We start from the raw sequence: 19339 nt of genomic DNA on the forward strand, positions 1-19339 counted from the left end.
GAGGGCACATAGGACTTGGAAATGAATAAGCAACAGTGTGTCGTTATCTATTAATTTCTGATCAACTATTAAAAATAAAGATACCCTTTAAAAAACCGCTTCGCCCGGGGGGGGGGGGGGGGTCAGGTTATTGGTCATACATTGAGAGAAAAAAATTATAAAAATTATAGAGAAATTCCAGAAAATATTACCATTCCGCACAGTGAATCAGATGCTAGCTGGCAAAAAAGGGAAAAGTTATTATTTTTAACAGTAAAATCTATTGTTTGAACAATTAAAATACTTAATGGTTAATACAGTAAAATTACTATGCTGGAGCAATAAACTTTAGAAGGATCGATTAATAAATTTTACTTTCCCGCATCGAAATTTTTACGGTTCTACCCATAATTTTTACTTTTGAACCATTATTTTAACTGTTCAAACAATAATTTTTACTGTTAAAAACAATAATTTTTTTCTTTCTTGCCAGCTTCTATTCGATTTATTGTGCAAAATGGTAATTTTTACCGGAACTCCTCTATAGTTTTTTTTTTCTCTCAGTGTAACGAATAATGTAAGCGCTAGTCGGATACCTGCTAAGCAACCTGCTTTGCACAAGCACACGTTTTTTGTTTACGTAATGCTTATCTCAGAAATAAAAACAAAGTGCCAATATTTTTGGCTCAATTTCAACTTTGATGGGCTCAAGTTAATAGAAAAGTATTACCGATACAATAAGTATATTTATTTTTGACTGATCACAAAATACATACCTCTAATTTTTTTAATGAAATTATTCATTTTTTGGAAATTGCGTATAATACGCCATACCACTGTGTAACGACTTGTTTGCGACTGGGTGATACTGGCAGTTTACTCGGGGTAATCTCGAATCTCGACATATACCCACACCTTGCCCCTTGCGTTTGATGGGCCGAAAAACAAGCACCTACCTACTTTAGACCACCTATCCCTACAACTTAAAGTCTTAACTCAACATTCTACAAGCTTTTGCTGCTATTTTTGGTGACAAGGGATACAACGTCCTGGTCTCTAAAATATCTTGAAACCAAAAAACAAAACATGAATTTTCTTCTAAAAGAAACTTTAGGCATTTCCAGTGCTGCACTAAAATAAAAAAGAAAACCTAAGCTCCACTGCACGTCTTACCTGCTCGAAGAAGTAATTTTAAAAATTAAACGCACGGAGATTTGGATTTTTTTCCCTCTCCCGTGCCCGAAAAAGCAGCTCGAAAGCTTCGGACCAAAAAAGTTTGTTTCTCGAGGAGTCTGCAACCGAAGCTCTTCTCGGCGCGCGATACTTGCAAAAGCTCCATTATCTTTTATTTGACTGCGCGCGCGAACACTGGCATAAGAGAGAAAAAAATAGAACGTGTTATTCTTGCCTCCAACCCACCCTTTCCTCCAGCATATTTGGCATGCACCTGCACTCCCTTTCTTTCAAACCTCTCCTTTTCAACAAAACAAGTACATAGTGCCATTTTTCGTTACTAAAAACCGCACTGAAAAAAAAGTTAAGAAGTTTCGTTGTAAAAACAATTATAAAGTAGTGATTAATTCATCCTTAAACTAACTTTTTTGCAGCTTAACAAGAATTTTTTTCTTCTTGAAAAATTAATCTCAGCCAGCTATAATTTTTACTCTGAAGCTATGGCAAAAATAGGACGTCAAATGTCGATAATGTGTCAATAATATATATGGATACAAAAATTATTGATAAATTGAGGTTATGAAAAACATAGTTACCTACATTATCGACTTATTATGGAAGTTTGATATGCCATGTTTTTTTTCAATCAAAGGAAAAAACTATAGCTCCACGGTTTACCGTGTAGCTAAGATGAATCTTTCTGCTAAAAATGACCGCAAAGATACGCTGCAAGTTTTGGTTAAGGTTCGTTAATCACAAATTTACGGTCAAAATTCATGTGATATCTTTCTCCGTGCAGTATACCGGAAAATGTGCACCCAACCTATATACCTCCTGTACTATGTAATTCTGTTGTTCGCTTGCAGCGCCGGGCTGAAAATTAAACCTCAAATATCCCCTCGAACTCACCAAACATCAGCGCCTCTCACGATCGCGATCCGAATATTGCATTTCAGTACCGAAATACGTACAGAGTCGAAACCAACACTGCCTCTTCTCGCGAGAGAAAGACAAAAAAGCCCCTCGCATATTTCGCGCTTACAGGACCCGCCCACCCCTGCATTATCGGTATTTTTAGACGTGTGGACCCAGAATTTTGCAAACGCAGGGCTGTTGAAAATTAAAAAAAAAAAAAAACAAAAGCCGTGGGGATCCCGCTGCAAATCAGGTTAGTCGGGATTACGGCTCGTTCGCGCTGAAAGGCCGACTCGAGAGAGGCTCATATGCATATGCTCAGTGCAGCGTAGGGATGAGAGAGTGCGCTTTGCGAGCCCTCGCGGTTGAATTATTCATTGGCGTTATAACTTAATGCCATTCCGTTTGTGTGAGTAAATGTGCGCTCTGTCGATCCTCCTTGTGCACTTTCCGACTCGCGAAAGCTTTTTGGTGACTTTGCCCTGTTCTTCTTACTTTGCGATCTCATGCAAAATTTGGCGGTCGATGCCGACTTCCCTGTAAAGTCCGTGCTATAATATCGCGCGAATGATGCATCCGAGTCCCCGTGGGGCTGTGCGAATATAGTGTCCCGTCGGGGCTCAGAGCTTGCGGCTACGACTTTTTCTTCCTCATTCTGCAAAGTTGCTGTGAAGCATCCAAGGAGGAGATGCATCGCTTTCACGGAGGAGGTACGCTCGAGCGATAAAAATGCCATTCCCGATAGAAAAATGTTGCCCCTCCCCCTTCAGCCCCCCGTACTACGTTGGCTGGGGCATTTTGAGCTTTAGAGCCCCATTACTGCTAGTTGTGTGGGTGGCGATAGTTTGTTGGCGGTTTTTCACGCACGGGTGTTATTTATCGGTCGGTTGTACGGTCTACGTTTGGATGTCTTGTTTGTTTGTTGGGATTTGGTAAAATTATTTGCTTGTTTCGTCAGAAACTCGCGAACGGTTAATTTCTTGTATATTTTGTAAAAACTTTTTTTTACTCTGCTTAGACCGTTGGGTGGATTATCAAACAATATAGGGTACATTTTTCAAATTTTTTCACAAATCCCCTCCTCCCCGACTCCTTGATATAGTTTTGTCTTTGTTGACTTTTGCCTGCATAATATTTCCAATAGAACCTGACGGGCCTGTAATAGAGTTTTTTTCCATAAAATCCCAATTAGATCGAGTCAAACACAACCAATTTCATTGCTGGGCGAAATAATACCACGACACCTTCATCCCTACCAACGTAATCGTTTCCATTATACATTTTCGTCAGAGTCATCTGACAATTAAAAGACTTTTTTGTCCCAATACGATTTGATTGTCCATCGTACCTTATTCTCGATAAATCAAAAGATGAGAAAAAAAAAGGAAAGAAAAAGCAATGCCAACTCACCTTCTCCTCGACCTTCTCCACCAGCTCCTTAGCGGCGCCAGCCGCCTGCTCGACCTTTTTCGACATGTGTTCCCGCAAAGACTCCTGGGCTTTCGACGCTACGCCACACAGCTCTGCAACAGTTAAATTTTAACGTCAATATACTCCCGGCTCGCCTTACCCCGAATAATTTATACCACCGAGGAGCAAACCCTTCGCATAAAGAAAGTAACATCGAAATGCACAAAAGAGAATTCGGCACACACGAGTCGCGGTCGATGTATATTATTACCTAAAGGGACACGTCATCCAAGTGAAACCCCATGAATATTTGACCACGAGCCCAGAAAGACCGAATCATCTAAAAAAGTCGCGCGCCAATGTGATTCTGCGGTTCGTACCTTTGACCTCCCCCTGCACCTCCTGTTTTAGCTTGTCCTTGATGGAGAGCGGTGTCTCCTGCTGCTCTTCCCGGGCGGTCTCGGGCTCGGTCTCCTTGAGGTTCTTCCTCGTATGGTGTCCACGGAACGCCGCCTGTATCCGCGTCGCTGCTTCCTCCTCTTTGCTCTTATCGTCCTCCTCCTGGCTCGCGGAGTCCTTTGCTTCCTCTTTCGCGCTGTCCGCTGGCGTGGACTCCTCAGCGGCTGGTGCGGTGTCCACCGACTTCGGAACGTCTGTAATGCAAAAGATAACGGGGGCGTGAACATCACTATGCTGGACGCACGTTTTGATCTCCGGGTTGACGCACAGTGGGACGAGACCGAATTTTTTTTTTTTTACAAAGTAGCTTATAAAAACTGTTACTTGTAAGTACATTTTTTTGTTTAGAGTTTTTTTGATGCTTGAACGAAAATTACAAAAATCTGCTTCAGTAACATTGAACAAAAGAAGTAGGAGTCAGTTTTTCATCGTATACACATTATTGATAAAAGCATGTAACACGAAATTATCCTCTACTTTTCAATCTATTCATGAAAACGTATTCTTATATACTTCTGAATATCTTTTATTTTAAACTTTTTGCATTCAAACAAAACCATTTTCCTATAGTTTGTTTGACTCCCAGCTTAAGACTTTTTTATCTTCTGAAAAATTAAGTAGAAACATACGAGTAAGGTAAGACCAGCCGTTGTTGGACAGACACAGAAATTAAACTGATCTCACTTGATCTGTACTTATTTGAGCAGTGAGCAACAATGAACAGTTTTAAAAAATCAGAAAAATAAAAGCCTAAAAAACAGTATAATTTGCTAAATGCAGTAATTCTTGTAAATCATCTAACTACTCGCGTAAAAATTTTTAAGTTTGGCCAAACGTAAAAATTTTTATGCGGGTAGCAAGAGATGTTTGACGTACAGGAAAAAATTATTATTAAACAACAAACTAATAAACCTGCCTTACCAAATGGGTAAATCACTTATGATAAAATTAAAAAAAAAAATTATCATGACATGTCGTTTTTAGTTTTTACCACATTGTAAATCATTTTGTAATCAAAAAAGTCAGTTTTATCTCATTGTAAGGTGGAATATAGGTAGAATATTTACAATATGTGAGATGAAAACTTTTCAGACACATTTTGCGGGTGCTTCGTTTACCCCTTGGCACATTGCTGATGCTTTGAAATAAAGTATATGGTTATACGAGTTTTCCAAGTCATTTTTTTCCTTGTAACTCCTGCAAATCTCTTTGATTGCCGAATCGGTTCCCCCGATTTGCATTAGTACAAATACACTTGGAGAAACGTAGAAAGCCAATAGAGGGCCAAAAAGAGAGGTTTGCCTCTCGATTTCCGGACGCGGTCGCCGACGCGTTGCGAAGGGGATACATTCCCAAAAACGTTTAGAAGCTCCGTGACTCACGAAAGGAAAAAAGAGGCTACCGAGTTTCATGGAGGAAAAAGATGATGGATTCGAGGCTGGGAGGGAAAAAAGGCAGAGCCCTGTAAATTCGAGCTTGTCGCGCGATAAGCCCTGCTTTTTTTTGTCCTCCAGCGGCAATTAGCTTTCGAGGCGTGCACTGTACGGAGCTCATCTTCTCCGGTGCCCATGAGTACAAGCGAGGAAATCCCCGCTCGGATAAGGGGCAAGAAAAAGAGAGCACGAGGTTGAGTGAAAAAAGCCGCGGCGCACAAGAAAAGGAGGGAAAGAGCTCGGTTGAGTCATTGTCGAGGGAGACGCTCGAGACACGCGTGTTTGATCTCTCTCTGGCTGGTTCTGTCCGCGCTCGAGCCTCCCCTTTATTTTTTAGCGCTACCCTGTGCGTTGTGTCTTTGTACCATGCGTATGATCATTTTTTTCCTCCACCCTTCCGGAATGGCAGTCTTTGTTAATTCTGGATTGCGTGGGTGAAGAAGAACGAGGAAAAAAGAGGGATTGTCATGTAAATGCTGGCCAAGATTACTATCTGTCGAGTGTACGGTATATCTCTCTCTGCGTGTGTGTGTGTGTGTGTGTATGTAGTGTTCCAAAGAGGGAAGAGCCAGCGATATCGGAAAATTTATGGCAGAAAATTGAATTAAGGTTTCCATGCAGGGTTTCATCACGAGATAGATAAACTGGATTTATCTTTTCAAGATGCCCTCTTTTATTTATTTCATTGTGAACGAACATTTCTTCGTACAATTTATAACCTGCCAAGCCAAAGAGACTAATTCGCATGCTCTCGTGTCCAAGTCTTGATATTTCCTATTTGGCTCAGTGGCTTTGAGCCCTTGCATACGAATGACGAAAAAATAAATAAATTTTTCGCTTTTTACGTTTCATGGGTAGGTGTAGGTTTATCAAAGAGAGCATTTTTGTACGTACAAAAATGAAGCACGTGATTTATATCTTTGTAGTACTCTGATCCCCCTTATTTCTTCAAGGTTCAGCGCTACGTCGAAAGTCTTGCGAATAGAACGAAACTTTGGGGATTTGTATAACGAACCACCATAAATTATTTGTAGAGTTCATTAGAAAAATAATAAGATAAAGTCATGTAGAAATAGAGTTTTCAAAGTACCTATAGTCATTCAAAGAGTAGTACATTTTTTATGTTCATTATGAATTAAACTTTACAGCACTGAAATAGAATGAATTGCAGTAACTGTTTTTTTACAGCATATATTATTTAAATCTTGTCTCAGTTGACTATTTTAGGTGCACGTCTTGGCCTGGTATGCATGGTATTGAAGTACGACTGCTCACAACGGGTTATAGTTAACATTTTCGTTTGGAGATGGCAGTTGTCTGAAGCACTCACTGCCTTTTTATGTAGTTAGATACACAGTACCTTTGTGAATGGTTTTTTAAACATTGATTACACTCGAAAAACATTTAAAATCAGTAATTGAGTATTAAAATGCCAAGTACTTTTACATTAGTGTTGAACATCAGGTTCAAAAACTTATTTTACGCAAACAAACGTGTATTTGAAAAAATCGCATGGCTCATCCCAAACAAGTTCGAAACAACCGTGTGATTTAGACTCTCTTTCATCTCCTAACGGAGGGGACTCTCCCTATCATTACTTCGGGTCTTGGAAAAAAAACGTTTTTTTTTCTCCAAGAGCTCGGCTTTATCGTGTTCGCTCGTCTCCCGAACCGTAAAAGAGTGCGGAAAAGCAATTTTCCCTTGGTTTTTCATCCAGTTGCGTTTTTTCTCTTGTAAAAGCGGACGAACAACCGACTCTTCTCTAATTGAGGAAATGCTGACTAACTTCCCTTGTCCCCCAAGCCTGAGGTTAAAGGCTCCTTTTTTCGAGGTTCACTGCTCGTATGCTTTGTAGACTCGAGTTCGCGCTACACGAGGTATTCGGTGTAATCTCAATTCGCTCCCTGAGGAAAGACCATGCAGTTTAATTCAATTTTTGTAGGATTCAAATTTTTAGTCATAATTGACCCACCACGTCAGGATTTCAATGTATTAGGTTCTGTAATAAAACAATCCCTTTTTAGAATATTTTTGAGGTTATGTCCAAAATGTATCAATTTATCCTACTCTTCTTCTTCAACTGTATCACGTGGTACCATTTGTTTCTCTCAGAAATAAATGATCTAATAGTTATTTAGAGATTTTCTCGCAAAACTGTCGTCAATTTTACATCTTATCGTGAAATCCTACAGTCTTATTGTAAGGTTATAACGATCCGAGGGATGTATTCCGTGATGTGATATGAAAAGGTCGTAACTTAGCGAGGAAAAATTGTAGATGATTATGTGACAGCTCATTTTGGAGGGAAAGAGTGGCACTAGAAAAAAATACCCAATTACTAGGAAATTTTTCGACCAACTATATTAATGTTCTTAGGTGATATTTTTGATCATTGCCAACGATAGCTGTTTAATACACTTTCTTACTTGTAACCATTCTTTACCTGTTGTAACTACTTAATTTTGTCGAGCACTATTCGCTCTGTACACAAATGGAAAAAATTGGAACTTCGACACCCAATTTGCATTTAAAATACATGTATTAACCGACACTAGCGCCAAACCTATGAATGGAAGGTTTAAAGTATGAATACTACTCTTTTTTTTATTCATATAAACAATAAGAATGCGTATTAAAATGTTATTTATATTTTTCTAAATGCGTCAGTTAGAAAAACTTTTTATTATTCAGAGAACAATGATATTTTTACGAAATCATCTACATTGAATCGCTGTTTAATATCAATTATAAATAGTATATCGCGGAGTTTTTCTGAAAAAAATTAAATGATATTGAACATGTTTATTTTAATTCACCTTTGAAATTATTTTACCTACTCAAAAAAATTAACTTTATTTTACATCCAAATACTAAGTAATTGGTTCTTACGCAATAGCTAATTATTTTACCTTTGAGTACATAACCTTCAAATATCTTGAAATCCTGGCGTGATTGGTGGATTCCAAACTTCCAATTCGGATTTCACGCAAATGATTCAACACCCAAAAATAATCATGCTCCACAATGCAAATAATATTCGTCAAAAACTTGCACACAAGCAATGATTGTAATTAGACAACGCGCGGCTTACGTACATGTATAGTGCACCCATAGGTACGTGTAATCGGTGAAATTGAAACATCAATAGTAATCGAGCTGAGAGACGATAACGTGGCGCTTGCACACGGATGCGCACTGGCATAATTAGTACTATCTATGCAGAACTGATCGGGCGATACGGTGGTACACTGATTGTAAGCTGATTTGCTACATGGGAAAATCCACGAAACTTTTGATTTTCAAAATCAACTAAAATTTATAAAAATGAATTTGTTAAGAAAAAATAACTCTTTTTTTTATCAACAAGTAATTTTGTGCATCTTGGTATTCAAGCGTTCATAACTTAAAAGAGAAGCAATTTGTTGACTTTAAAATTCAAACACGCTATAGACTTAATAAAAATAGCAACAACAAACATTTATTCTTACCTTTCAAATAAAGTTAAACGAGAATTCTTAAGACTCAAATTTACAGTCACTAAGGGTGAAACTTTCGTAGATTTGCCTATATGTATGTATGTATGTCTCCATGAGATTTAAGCGATGTAGAGAGATGGGCTAGTAATCCAGTGATATTGCAATGTGCCACACTCATCGTTTGTGTCGATTTTCAGCAATAGTCTTGGTGGTATATAGCTCCATAGCTTCATTCAAGTTCATAATTTTACTAAAAGGTTTTTTAAATGTATTTTTATTTCTTGAACTCGAAATTTGCTTTTACAAAGAAACCACTTAAAAGTTCTTTTTTTGTTAGGGCTTTTTTGTCAACTGCACGTAAGTACATGAAATAATATATCTTATTTAATACATCTAAAATATATATATACCACTCAGAGAAAAAAAAACAACGGAGTCAGTGTATTTTAAAATAGCTCCCCAACTGTTTTCGTTTAATATGATAACCTGAAAATTTGTACACATTTCTGTGAACTGAATTGAGAGAGATCTGATTGAACAAAGTCGTACAAAGAAAAATGTATAGATTTCGAAAATTTATAATAGACTTTTTTTGACTGAATATACATGTTTCATGTTTTTAGGTTAGAATTATTCGTGCATTAATGATAATGTTTTGGATTATCAGATCAATACTGTTGTTACATAGACACTATGAGGAACGTGTGTAATTTTTTTCAAATCATTTGATGATTTAATCTCCGAGTACGGGCTTGTTGAACAAATGATGCTACATTGCAATAATCTATCTATATACATCTATATATAAGAGTTATCTACTTTTTTGCACGAAATAACCTGAAGGATTTGGAAAGTGTTTTTTTTTTGCTTTTGAAAAACTTTTGTTTTTCAATTTTTCTGAATAAAAGTGTGGATAAAAATTTATTAGACCACATTTCAAACATTTATGAAGTACTCGTAAATACTCGTGCTCAGGGAGATAAAGATATAAATAAAAGTTTTGGTAAAGCCGAGGGCAAGTATTATATGTAAGAAATGCATAGCATCTGAACGATTAATTCCGCCCACAAATGTCCTGCATAAATAAAGAAAGAAATAAATAAATAAGTCAATGAAAGATTAAATAGTGTACTCCAAAGTAGTAAATCCATTTTGATTACAAAAATGCGATCCAAGCGTTTAGCACCAAAAGTTATATTCCGTTTAATTGACCTTTGGGCAGAGTTGGATACCACCTTCCTTTCTCAGAGTGGCAGCCACTACCGAACGAGACGAAACTAGTACCCTACACTTGGACTCAAAACGCCCGTTTGAGACAGTTGGCCACCTCAAGTTGTTCAGTTGTAATCGAATCGCACGGAGCCGCACGAGTGACTGTGATGGAAATTGATAGTCAACTACGACGATTTTTTTCGTTTATTCGGACGAACGTGCATGTATGTATACGTTTGTAAGCGCGAGTGCTCAGTTTGGGGGTGTCGTAGCAGGGCGAAAGAGTGAAAGGCTAGCTTCGATACGGGTGTGCAAGCGAAGCTCTACAGCCAAAGGGGCGGGGGCTGTTTGTTTTGCACTGCCAACAAACACAGTGGATTGTGTGTGTGTTCACGGTGAGTATTTTATTCCAGATGGATCTTTTTTTTCCCTTACTTTGTGGAGCTACGTGAATCGCGGGAAAATGCATGGAGAGGGTGCCCTCTGTTCCCTCGCAAATACTCACTTTTAATGATGTTCCTTCATAAAAGGTAGGTACTTGATGCACGAAAAATTTCGTAATCGTTTTTTTTTCTGTTGTTATCATTATTATTATCATTATTATTATTATTATTATTATTTTTTTTTTTTATTATTATAATTGTTGCCCTAAAGGTGAAAGTGTCTATTAATTAATTTTTTTTTTCTTGTGTTGGCTTCGAAAAATTGATTGATTTTTGTACCTATTTAATTGTTATTAAATACATTATAAACATATTACGGTCAATTTGTTTATTTTATAGTTTTTGCAAATTTATATATAAAAGACTTTCAATATAGACTAAGTTAGGTCACTTCAATTTCTCTGTCGTCAATGGTTTGTCTTACCTAACTTGTCTGTTTCTATTTGATCTAGTTGACAATGAATGCTTGGGTTCAAATGCAAATTTCTTGTGGACCATCTTGTTCGATTATGTATTAAAATTATAACGAAAAATTAGAAAAAAGTATGTATAAATAATGATGAGAATACGGTTCAAGTCATGAACTAAAACATAAAAAATAATTTTTTTTTTACACGTCACTTATGAATTAGGCTTTACTGGTGTACATTGTTATTAATAAATAGTCTTACAGCTAATTGTTAAAAAGTTATATATTTACTTTTTGTATTATTAACAAAAGCGTATTGTTTATAATTTTCAAATATATTCTTCTTTTCAATAAACCGATTTTGTTCTAGTAGATGTGGATCTTTAATGAAGTATTAATGCATAAATAATTAAACCTGATGACTCCTGATTTAACTAATCATGCGTACGATGAAAAATGATTTTCTGCTTTTAAGTTTATTTTGTGTATGTATTTTATTCTGACTTTTTTCATTGATGATACATTTTTTAAAAAGACCAGACCTATGGAAGACTAGAAAAAAGTTTAACCTTTTTCCGAGGGTACGGGATGTTTAAAACTTAAATGAGATTCTACTCATATAAATACAAGAAAATAGGTAAGCGAGAAGAGCGGGAAAGAGAGAAGATGAGATAAAAGAAGCTACGTTTTTTTGCAGCAGAGTCACGGCGATACCTAAGTAGATTCGATCCGCGGGACATCCGATTAAGGCGCTGATATGTTTACACGCGACCTATGTATATAGAGGGTGTGTATAGCGTGTGGAGTGTGTGCTCCCGATTGTTGCTCGAGGTTTGTTGTCTTGAAGCTAGGAAGCACGTGTGTCGACCTTATTCAGCTAAGTTCGGTATCCTAGTTTTTCAATTTAATCAATTTTAATCAAAAGCTTTTTTTTCCACTCGCCCCTTCCCACCCTTCCTCTGCCCTACATAAACTTGGAGGCGTTTTATTTTTAGTTTCCACTTTTACGCGCGTTTTTAGCGAAAGTACCAAAAGATAGGAGGAATTAATGGTATGCAGCTTACAAAAAGAAAAATGTGTGCTCGTCAATTATTCAAGTGAAAGTATTTTAATATTCCAAGGGACACAATAAACCACCAGATTACTTCCATACTCTGTATTCCGAATGATACAGCCATTCCACTCATAAAAAATGTAGATTACCCTTTTTTCTATTCTTAACAACTCAGGCAGCATCAAAGCATCCTCAGTTGTGAAAATCGATGTAAAGTAAAGCTCCTCGAAGCTACAGCAGCTGCGCCTAAAGATGAAATTGATTTGTGCGGCATTTTCTCGAGTAGACTCGTTGAAAATAAAAGTCTCGGGGATAAAAAAGCAACGGCGAGGGAACACATAAAGAGCCCGGGGCAAATCAAAGCAGGTCTAGAGCTCTGCTTTGCTAGCGGAAGGCGCTTGATTTTAACGTATTTGTATCGGGTTTTTCTGTGTGCTTACGCTCCCTTGGTGTACTTTATTTAACTCAATAAATTAACAATATCATTAGGAAAAGATCGATGCACTTTGAGTCGAGCATGTCAAGTTGCTCTTCGTGATGGGTTTGTGCTTCGAAAAGTCGCACTTTTAAATCTAGCTTATTTTAATAAAGCTTTTTAATTATACGTTGCTACAAAATATTCACTTTGGAGATTAACCACTTTAATTTATTACAATTAAAATTTTAAACATTATATAGACAGACTTTACGTACCTTAGAACTCAATAAGCTTTTTGACCATAAATTTAAACACACAAATGCTCTCTTCACCTTTTAAAGAGAATATCTATTTTTATAGTCATAGTTAAAGAACTTTCGGACAAGAAATGCTTCATAGGGACTGATGCCATTCTAGCAACATTTAGATACTTTTGAAACTGTGGAACAATGAAGGATAAGATTAGTTAAAAATATTATTAAAAATTTTCTTCAATTTTTTGAAATGTTAGTAATAAAGTTGACTACGGACGTGGCCTATACTAATAAAGCCGATTTTCTCTAAAGTTTGTTGTAATGCTTCACGTTATTTTTCGTTGATTAAAAAAAAATCGGAAATCAATAAAATTGCAAGCTGCATCTACTTTAGAATCGAAGGCAGTCACTTACAAAAATTATCAGTTTCAACAACAACAAAAAATTAAATTCTTAAATTAAAATTTAAAAAATTATTTACAACTATATTTTATAACAGCCGAACTGCTCGTCGAACGTATTAAATAAGTCGCAAATCGATAGGAAAAAAAAAAAAAAAAAAAAAAAACGATAAGTCCATTTAAAATAGCAATGAAGACTCGGTTCGCTCGTATATAGCCGACTTAATAAAGTTAACTAATCAGTCGTGCGATAAAAAGCGTCCACAGTCCATACTGAAGGGGCAGGTTAAGTTTTGTACAGCGTCGTGCCGCAAGAAGCTCCGCTACAGTATACCTATACGTTTATCTCTACTGTCTGCTACGTCGTGCGTCAAATGTGATAAAGGCACAAAGAAACAATCAGGAAGGACCTCAGGGACAAAGTTTGCGCGCTTCGCCTTTATATACTGTAGTAGCGATGCAGATGGTCTTCCGAGATTTCAATCTTCCGCAAAGCGCATGACTTGACTTTGAGAGATTATTGCGGTGCTAGTTCGTAAGTTAGCTCCTTGGTGATATAAAGGAGGGACTATGGTGTACGGCGAATAATATTTAACCAAAAAGATGGTTTTTTTTTTTTTAATTTCTAGCCTGCACTGACAACGAATTTTAGCACTTGCTCTTGTTCTTTTGTACTATACGACCGACTTTTATTTGCACAGCCAATTCGGTCATTTTATTTAGATCTCCAAAGCCTGGATGAGAGAGGGAGAGAAAATAAAACCAGCCCGCTCTGCCTCTCTTGAAACGCATCGTAAAATGCACTCCATTTAAACGCGAAAAGTCGAAATTGGACTCTTTGACACGCGCAAACAGAAAAAAAATAATAATAAAACAAACTCTCCCGTTGAAAGCCTCGTGCTATGTTTTTCTATCTCTGGTCTAAAGTTATTTGTTTTTTCCGTAGTCGTGAAAACACGTTTGATTGCATTAGCCGATGCTCACAGAAAATAACAAAATATCGATGGACATGGTTATTTTCTCGCATTAAATTCGTGCACACTTTCGTCAAAGGTAAAAAGTTGCAGGATCAGAATTCTACGCAGCTGTACATGAAAAAATTAATGGTGATTCGCGACACAATAAAAAAAAAACAGATTACCGAAGTTTTACAGTGGATGAGTGTATTTTTTTTTTTTTTTATATATATATATATAACTTATCCTGATGATCCTTCGTCTTGGAATTTGAACTCAAGAGCCTATATTCTAAAAGCTTTAAACGTTTGCCTCAATGTATAATATTATGTAATATTATGTAGGACAGTATTTTTTGGGCCAGAAGTAATAAATAAATACGTTTCAGTTGTCCGTAGGTCGTATCTAGCATTATTCTGAAAAACCCCGAGAAGTAGCTTTTCTCCCCTTTGCCAAGTTTGCAATTTCTTGTTAGTACAAAGGAATATGCTCTGAGCTGTTTTTCCCTTTCGCTCTTTTCTGTCTTTGATTCGAGAAAGTTTCACTTGGATTTTCTACGAGAGGAGTATCCTAATCAACGTGACCCAGTATATTGCACCTCAGAGTTGACCAACTTGCATCCCCGCGTTCAAGTCCGATAGCCTTTTTTTTTTTTTTTCAACTTATCGTGAATATTAACGGGTGACGCGTGCGCGGCCAGACGATTAAAATTATTCTCCGGTCCGTGGCTATTATCTCCACCGTGTTTGTGCTGAAAAAAAGCACTTGGCTTGCATATTTTTCTTCGCAGAGAAATAACTTTTAGCTGCTGCTGCTTGGGGCCTTTGAAATGAGATGATTGTACGTGCACCGGCAGGAGCAGTAAACCACCTTTGGGGAAAAATTATTTTTGGACATTTTGCCTACTCTTGATTATTTCGAGATATTAAAATGGCGAAATTTCGACTAAAATAGCTGAATCGTACGTACCTTCTTTTTTATATTTAAACGTACTTCTAACCTGACTCGATAGCTATGAAAGTTTTTAATAAAATTCTTTTTCACAAATCGGTTTCAATTTCAAATATAAAATACTCCGATGATTCAAAGCCACACAAGGTACTTTAAGTTACTTTAGGTAATATACTCTAGTTTTAAAGTGTTTTTCCAACAAAGCCGCTGTTATTCCATCTGCATACACTGGAAGTGCTAATAAAACAACATATAGTCAGATTTCCTTTTTATTGTGACCGTTGTACACCCGAACGTTTTTTTATCAAAATCGAAGCTCACATACATTTTATAATAGCGTTATATTGTACACTACACAAAGTTTGGAATTTATACATCAAGAATAACACAAACAATTGGTGACCAAAACAAAAATAAAATTTTCGGAAGTAGTATTTTTCAAGTAGTCGTTAAGATCAAGATAAAGGTATCCATTCCTACCTTTGTACAATAGTAAATAATGGTATTGTAAGGTGCCTGCGACCCTGAGGTTTGTATTGACTTTACTTTTAAATAAATATAATTGAAAAAGTATGCTTTACTGATAGAGTATACTACTATGGTAACTTTCGGATTCCCTTAAATTTTTTTTTTAGGTGTTCTATGGATTCGAGAATCACACTATTATGGAACCACCCTAAGTTATCTCAAAAGCATAATGTACACCATACTTTTTCAAACGTGTTCCTTCCCTTCGCGATTGTATTAATAGCTAGTACTCACTGCAGTCGACAAAATTCTCTCTCATCGTTCATACGAATGCACATAAACGCGTTCACGCGAAGTAATTCATAACATTACACCGTCGTAACTATAACCTATAAACAGCGCCCCACCTGTTGAGCGAGCCGTGAACTGAAAAGACAAGCTCGTTCAAGCTCATCGAACGAAGTGATATCTATGCCACGCAACGATGTTTATTATGCCCTCACCGATTTCCAGACCACCACGTGGTCTTCCGTCGTACACCCTGTAAATAAAAGAAAAAAAAAGTTGGAACAAAGTCGAACAAAGATAGGTGAAAAAGCACAGTTCGACCTCAGCTCAACGCTGGACAAATTTTTAATTTGTCCACGAAAAGTGGGTCACAGACAAAGACGAGGACAAAGAGGATACACGTGGATACGGGCAACAATAAACTTCGTGACTTCAGCGTATATACTATCTCCTTCTTCTCGTGTAGTCACTCGAGCGACTGTTATTCAATTGTGCGAGTCTATCTCCATCTCGCTTGAACGCGCTTTTGGGCATAATGCAGTGCATACATTATAACGTTGTAATGGACAACAGAGGCGGTGACTTGGACGGAACCAACGTGTATTTAGGCTAGAGTTATAGTTTCATACGCTTTGTGCTTGCACATATATATGTGCCAAGGAGGGTATAAGTTCGTGTGGTTTCCACGTGTGGGCAATGAATTTTTAATCGCCAGCTGGTGTCGTCTGAAATTGCAACTTTGCAGCTTGGAGCGCTATACAGTTAAGAGAATGAACAAAGTTTAGCCGTTGTACACGTAAGCTTGGGATTCTAGACTCGAGAGCTTGGGTGTTAATGAATGCCGTCGAAAGTTGTTGTCGAGTATATGCGCTCGCTACCTTGCAACGAAATTCACTTTGAGGGCACGCTTTTTCGACCGTGTTAGATCAGAAAGAAAAAAACATTACGTTTCGGATGAGTGACAATGAATACAAGATAAAACTAGTGGCTAAATTTATGTAAAAACTGCGTTATTGCATATTATAAGGCACGACTGACATGAGGGAGTATAGTACTGTTATTACCACACTATCAGACACTATCTTGAAAGCTTCAGAACACAATGATTATTGCATACTTGACTTTGCTTCGAGCGTTAATGTTCTGAACAAGCTATTATTTTATCATTTTTTGCGATTTACGAACAAGTTATAATTTTTCAAGATCTATAAGTTTTACATTAACTTTGTGATCTAAAATGCAAAACAAAAAAGTTGGATAGGGGAATATGACTGTTTATTCATTTTATAAGCACTTTTCGGCTCTTAGAACGTGTTGGTTACATCCTAAGTAAAAATGTTTTTATACAAAAAGTTGTATTTCAATGAGATCTCCAACTTTGTCTTTCACAGCAAGCCTCGAAAGTATCACGTGACAAAGTTATACCCGAAAAACTGATTTTTTTTTCACTGAAAGTATAACATTTTAAAATGGCTGCCATTTTTTTCTAAAACAGGAAACCTTGCCGATTTATAATCATCACGTAAGACATAAAGGATGAAGACGTGACAAATTCGACAAAAACTGCATGAGTTGGTCAAAAAACTTGGTTACGTCCATACATACATATACATACACCTTTGACACCGAGGTCCACGATCGCAATTTTTTTTTTACCAATATTTTTTTTACACAAAAAAAAGAAGTTTTAAGGGTACTCACATTTTTTGCTTTGGCAAAACTATAGGAGCCTCCTTATCGTATCTAATAATATGAAAAACACAAAAGTATTGAAGAGGTAGATAGTTTGGCTTAAGACTCGAGCGTCGCTTGGAATAGGATTTATAATTGGCCCCGTTTATCTCTCGCACGTTTGTTTGTAGGGCGGCAGTTGAACTCGCGACTAAATTAATAATTGCGTGCGCCAATGCTTTACTCAACGTTTGATGCAGCTGTTGTTCAAAATTTAATGCTCTCGATCCCGTACGAGTACAGTTTTATCGATTGGTCGTGCGTTGTGCGGTCAATTGATTGGCTTTTTATGTTAAAAAATAACTTTGAAGCTTTTTTTTCCTGTTTTGATGTAGACAGTGTGACTCGTACAGAACACTTGCTCCGTAATCAGAATTGCGACATGTAAGGAATTAATTTGTTCTCTCAACCAATTATTTTTTACTTTTGCTGAATACAATTTTTACTAAATTTTAGTGGTTACCGAAAAGGTTATTCAGGACATGATAAAATTATCGATAATCACGAGTCGTGCATCAAGTAATTTTTTTATTTTGTAATTTTCGTTAGTTTTAATTTAAAACTTGGAAAATTTTAAATTGTATATATAAAATTCAGGTATAGATAGAAGTATATTTTAACTTGCTGGCGTATTGGCTGTTTATTCTCGGAGCTAAATAAGCATTAAACTACGGAAAAACTTGTCCAATGGAAAAGATTTTCTTTCTCTTCATTGCCGTAATTATATAAGTGCAAGTACAATCACTTTCTTTAGCATCACCGTTTTCGTCATCGTCATGCTCTGATGCCTTCTGAGAAATTTAAGAGACCTAACTTTGTATTTGATGTTAAAAAAAAAAAAAAATAATGAAATACCGAAGCTAGATCAAAAATCAATGGCCAGTTTCGATTCATTGTCCCACTATCGACAGATAGAAGGTCAAATTATTTGAAAGTGTAAAAATAAGTAATTAATTCGACAGCTTCCGAAAACCAAAAAAATTCAAAGCAACGTCAACTCGGCGAACAATGCCGTTGTCGGTCCAACGCTGTCCCGATAAATGAATAAAATTCAGGCTCGCAAAGTACATCCACCCCCGGTAGACGGAACCCCGAGGCAGTTTGCTCCGTCTTGGCAAGCGCAGCCTTAATTAACGGAAAAGCAGTGGACGATCGACTCCTCGTGCCCGCTTGATTGGATAATCGGGATTATCCCATTTCCACTGACACTTTCTCGCGCGCGCATCTAAAGACAAGCCTCCCCTATATTTGTACACCCCGACTGGTGGGCATTCTCATTCCTCGACACGTTTATGTGTGTACACACGCACACAAAGGGCCGTCCGATCCAATTTGACGTAAACGCATTTGGCAATCGATCTGCCCCGGCTACGTGCCGAGTCGGGTCAAAGCAGCGCTTATATCATTCGTCGAGCTGGCGTCTTATTTCTTCGCTCGGGTGGGACTGGAAGGGGAGTTTTCGCCCAGGGCTGTTATTGTTACGTTTGGGTGGCGCGGTTGAATTGCAGAGGGGGTACACGTGTCCTACAGCGTAATTTTCGAGTTTAGGAAATTACGTGTTCTTACGCCGCTCTTGAACATAAATTTTTATTCAAAGTTAATTTAATTACTGAATGGCCGACCCCTCAGGTTTTACGATCTTTCGATTCATGTAATTACTTTGGTCTTCCGCGTATAATCGTCGATATACAGTATAATGAGATGGTGCACGTTACGGGGCACAATTTGGGTCGATTGATGTGATTATAATTACGTTATACCAGAAAGAGAGTACATACCGTTGACGTATATTTACTAAACAGAATATCCAATTTCAGGTAGAATGAGGAAGAATTTTTAAACCTTTAATAGACGTAATTAGCGCTTGGCTCGTTAAAAGTTTCAAGTATAGGCTAAAGTTGCCCCGTAC

At 37.2% G+C, this 19339-nt stretch overlaps 1 protein-coding gene across 1 annotated transcript in view; it reads right to left on the reverse strand.

The window, feature by feature from the left end:
- The window catches only part of igl (IQ calmodulin-binding domain containing protein igloo), a 170207-nt gene that overhangs the window by 49390 nt on the left and 101478 nt on the right, over positions 1 to 19339 (reverse strand). Inside the window, exons 2-3 of the mRNA XM_014356023.2 lie at positions 3858 to 4130; positions 3478 to 3590 (exon numbers count right to left, since the gene is read on the reverse strand). Of these exons, the coding sequence (XP_014211509.2) occupies positions 3478 to 3590; positions 3858 to 4130 (386 nt within the window). The remainder of the gene's footprint in view (positions 1 to 3477; positions 3591 to 3857; positions 4131 to 19339) is intronic.

The sequence above is a fragment of the Copidosoma floridanum genome, unplaced genomic scaffold, assembly GCF_036245765.1.
Source record: "Copidosoma floridanum isolate Cflo_tuat_1 unplaced genomic scaffold, Cflo_Japanese_pri ptg000040l, whole genome shotgun sequence".
Taxonomy (NCBI): domain Eukaryota; kingdom Metazoa; phylum Arthropoda; class Insecta; order Hymenoptera; family Encyrtidae; genus Copidosoma; species Copidosoma floridanum.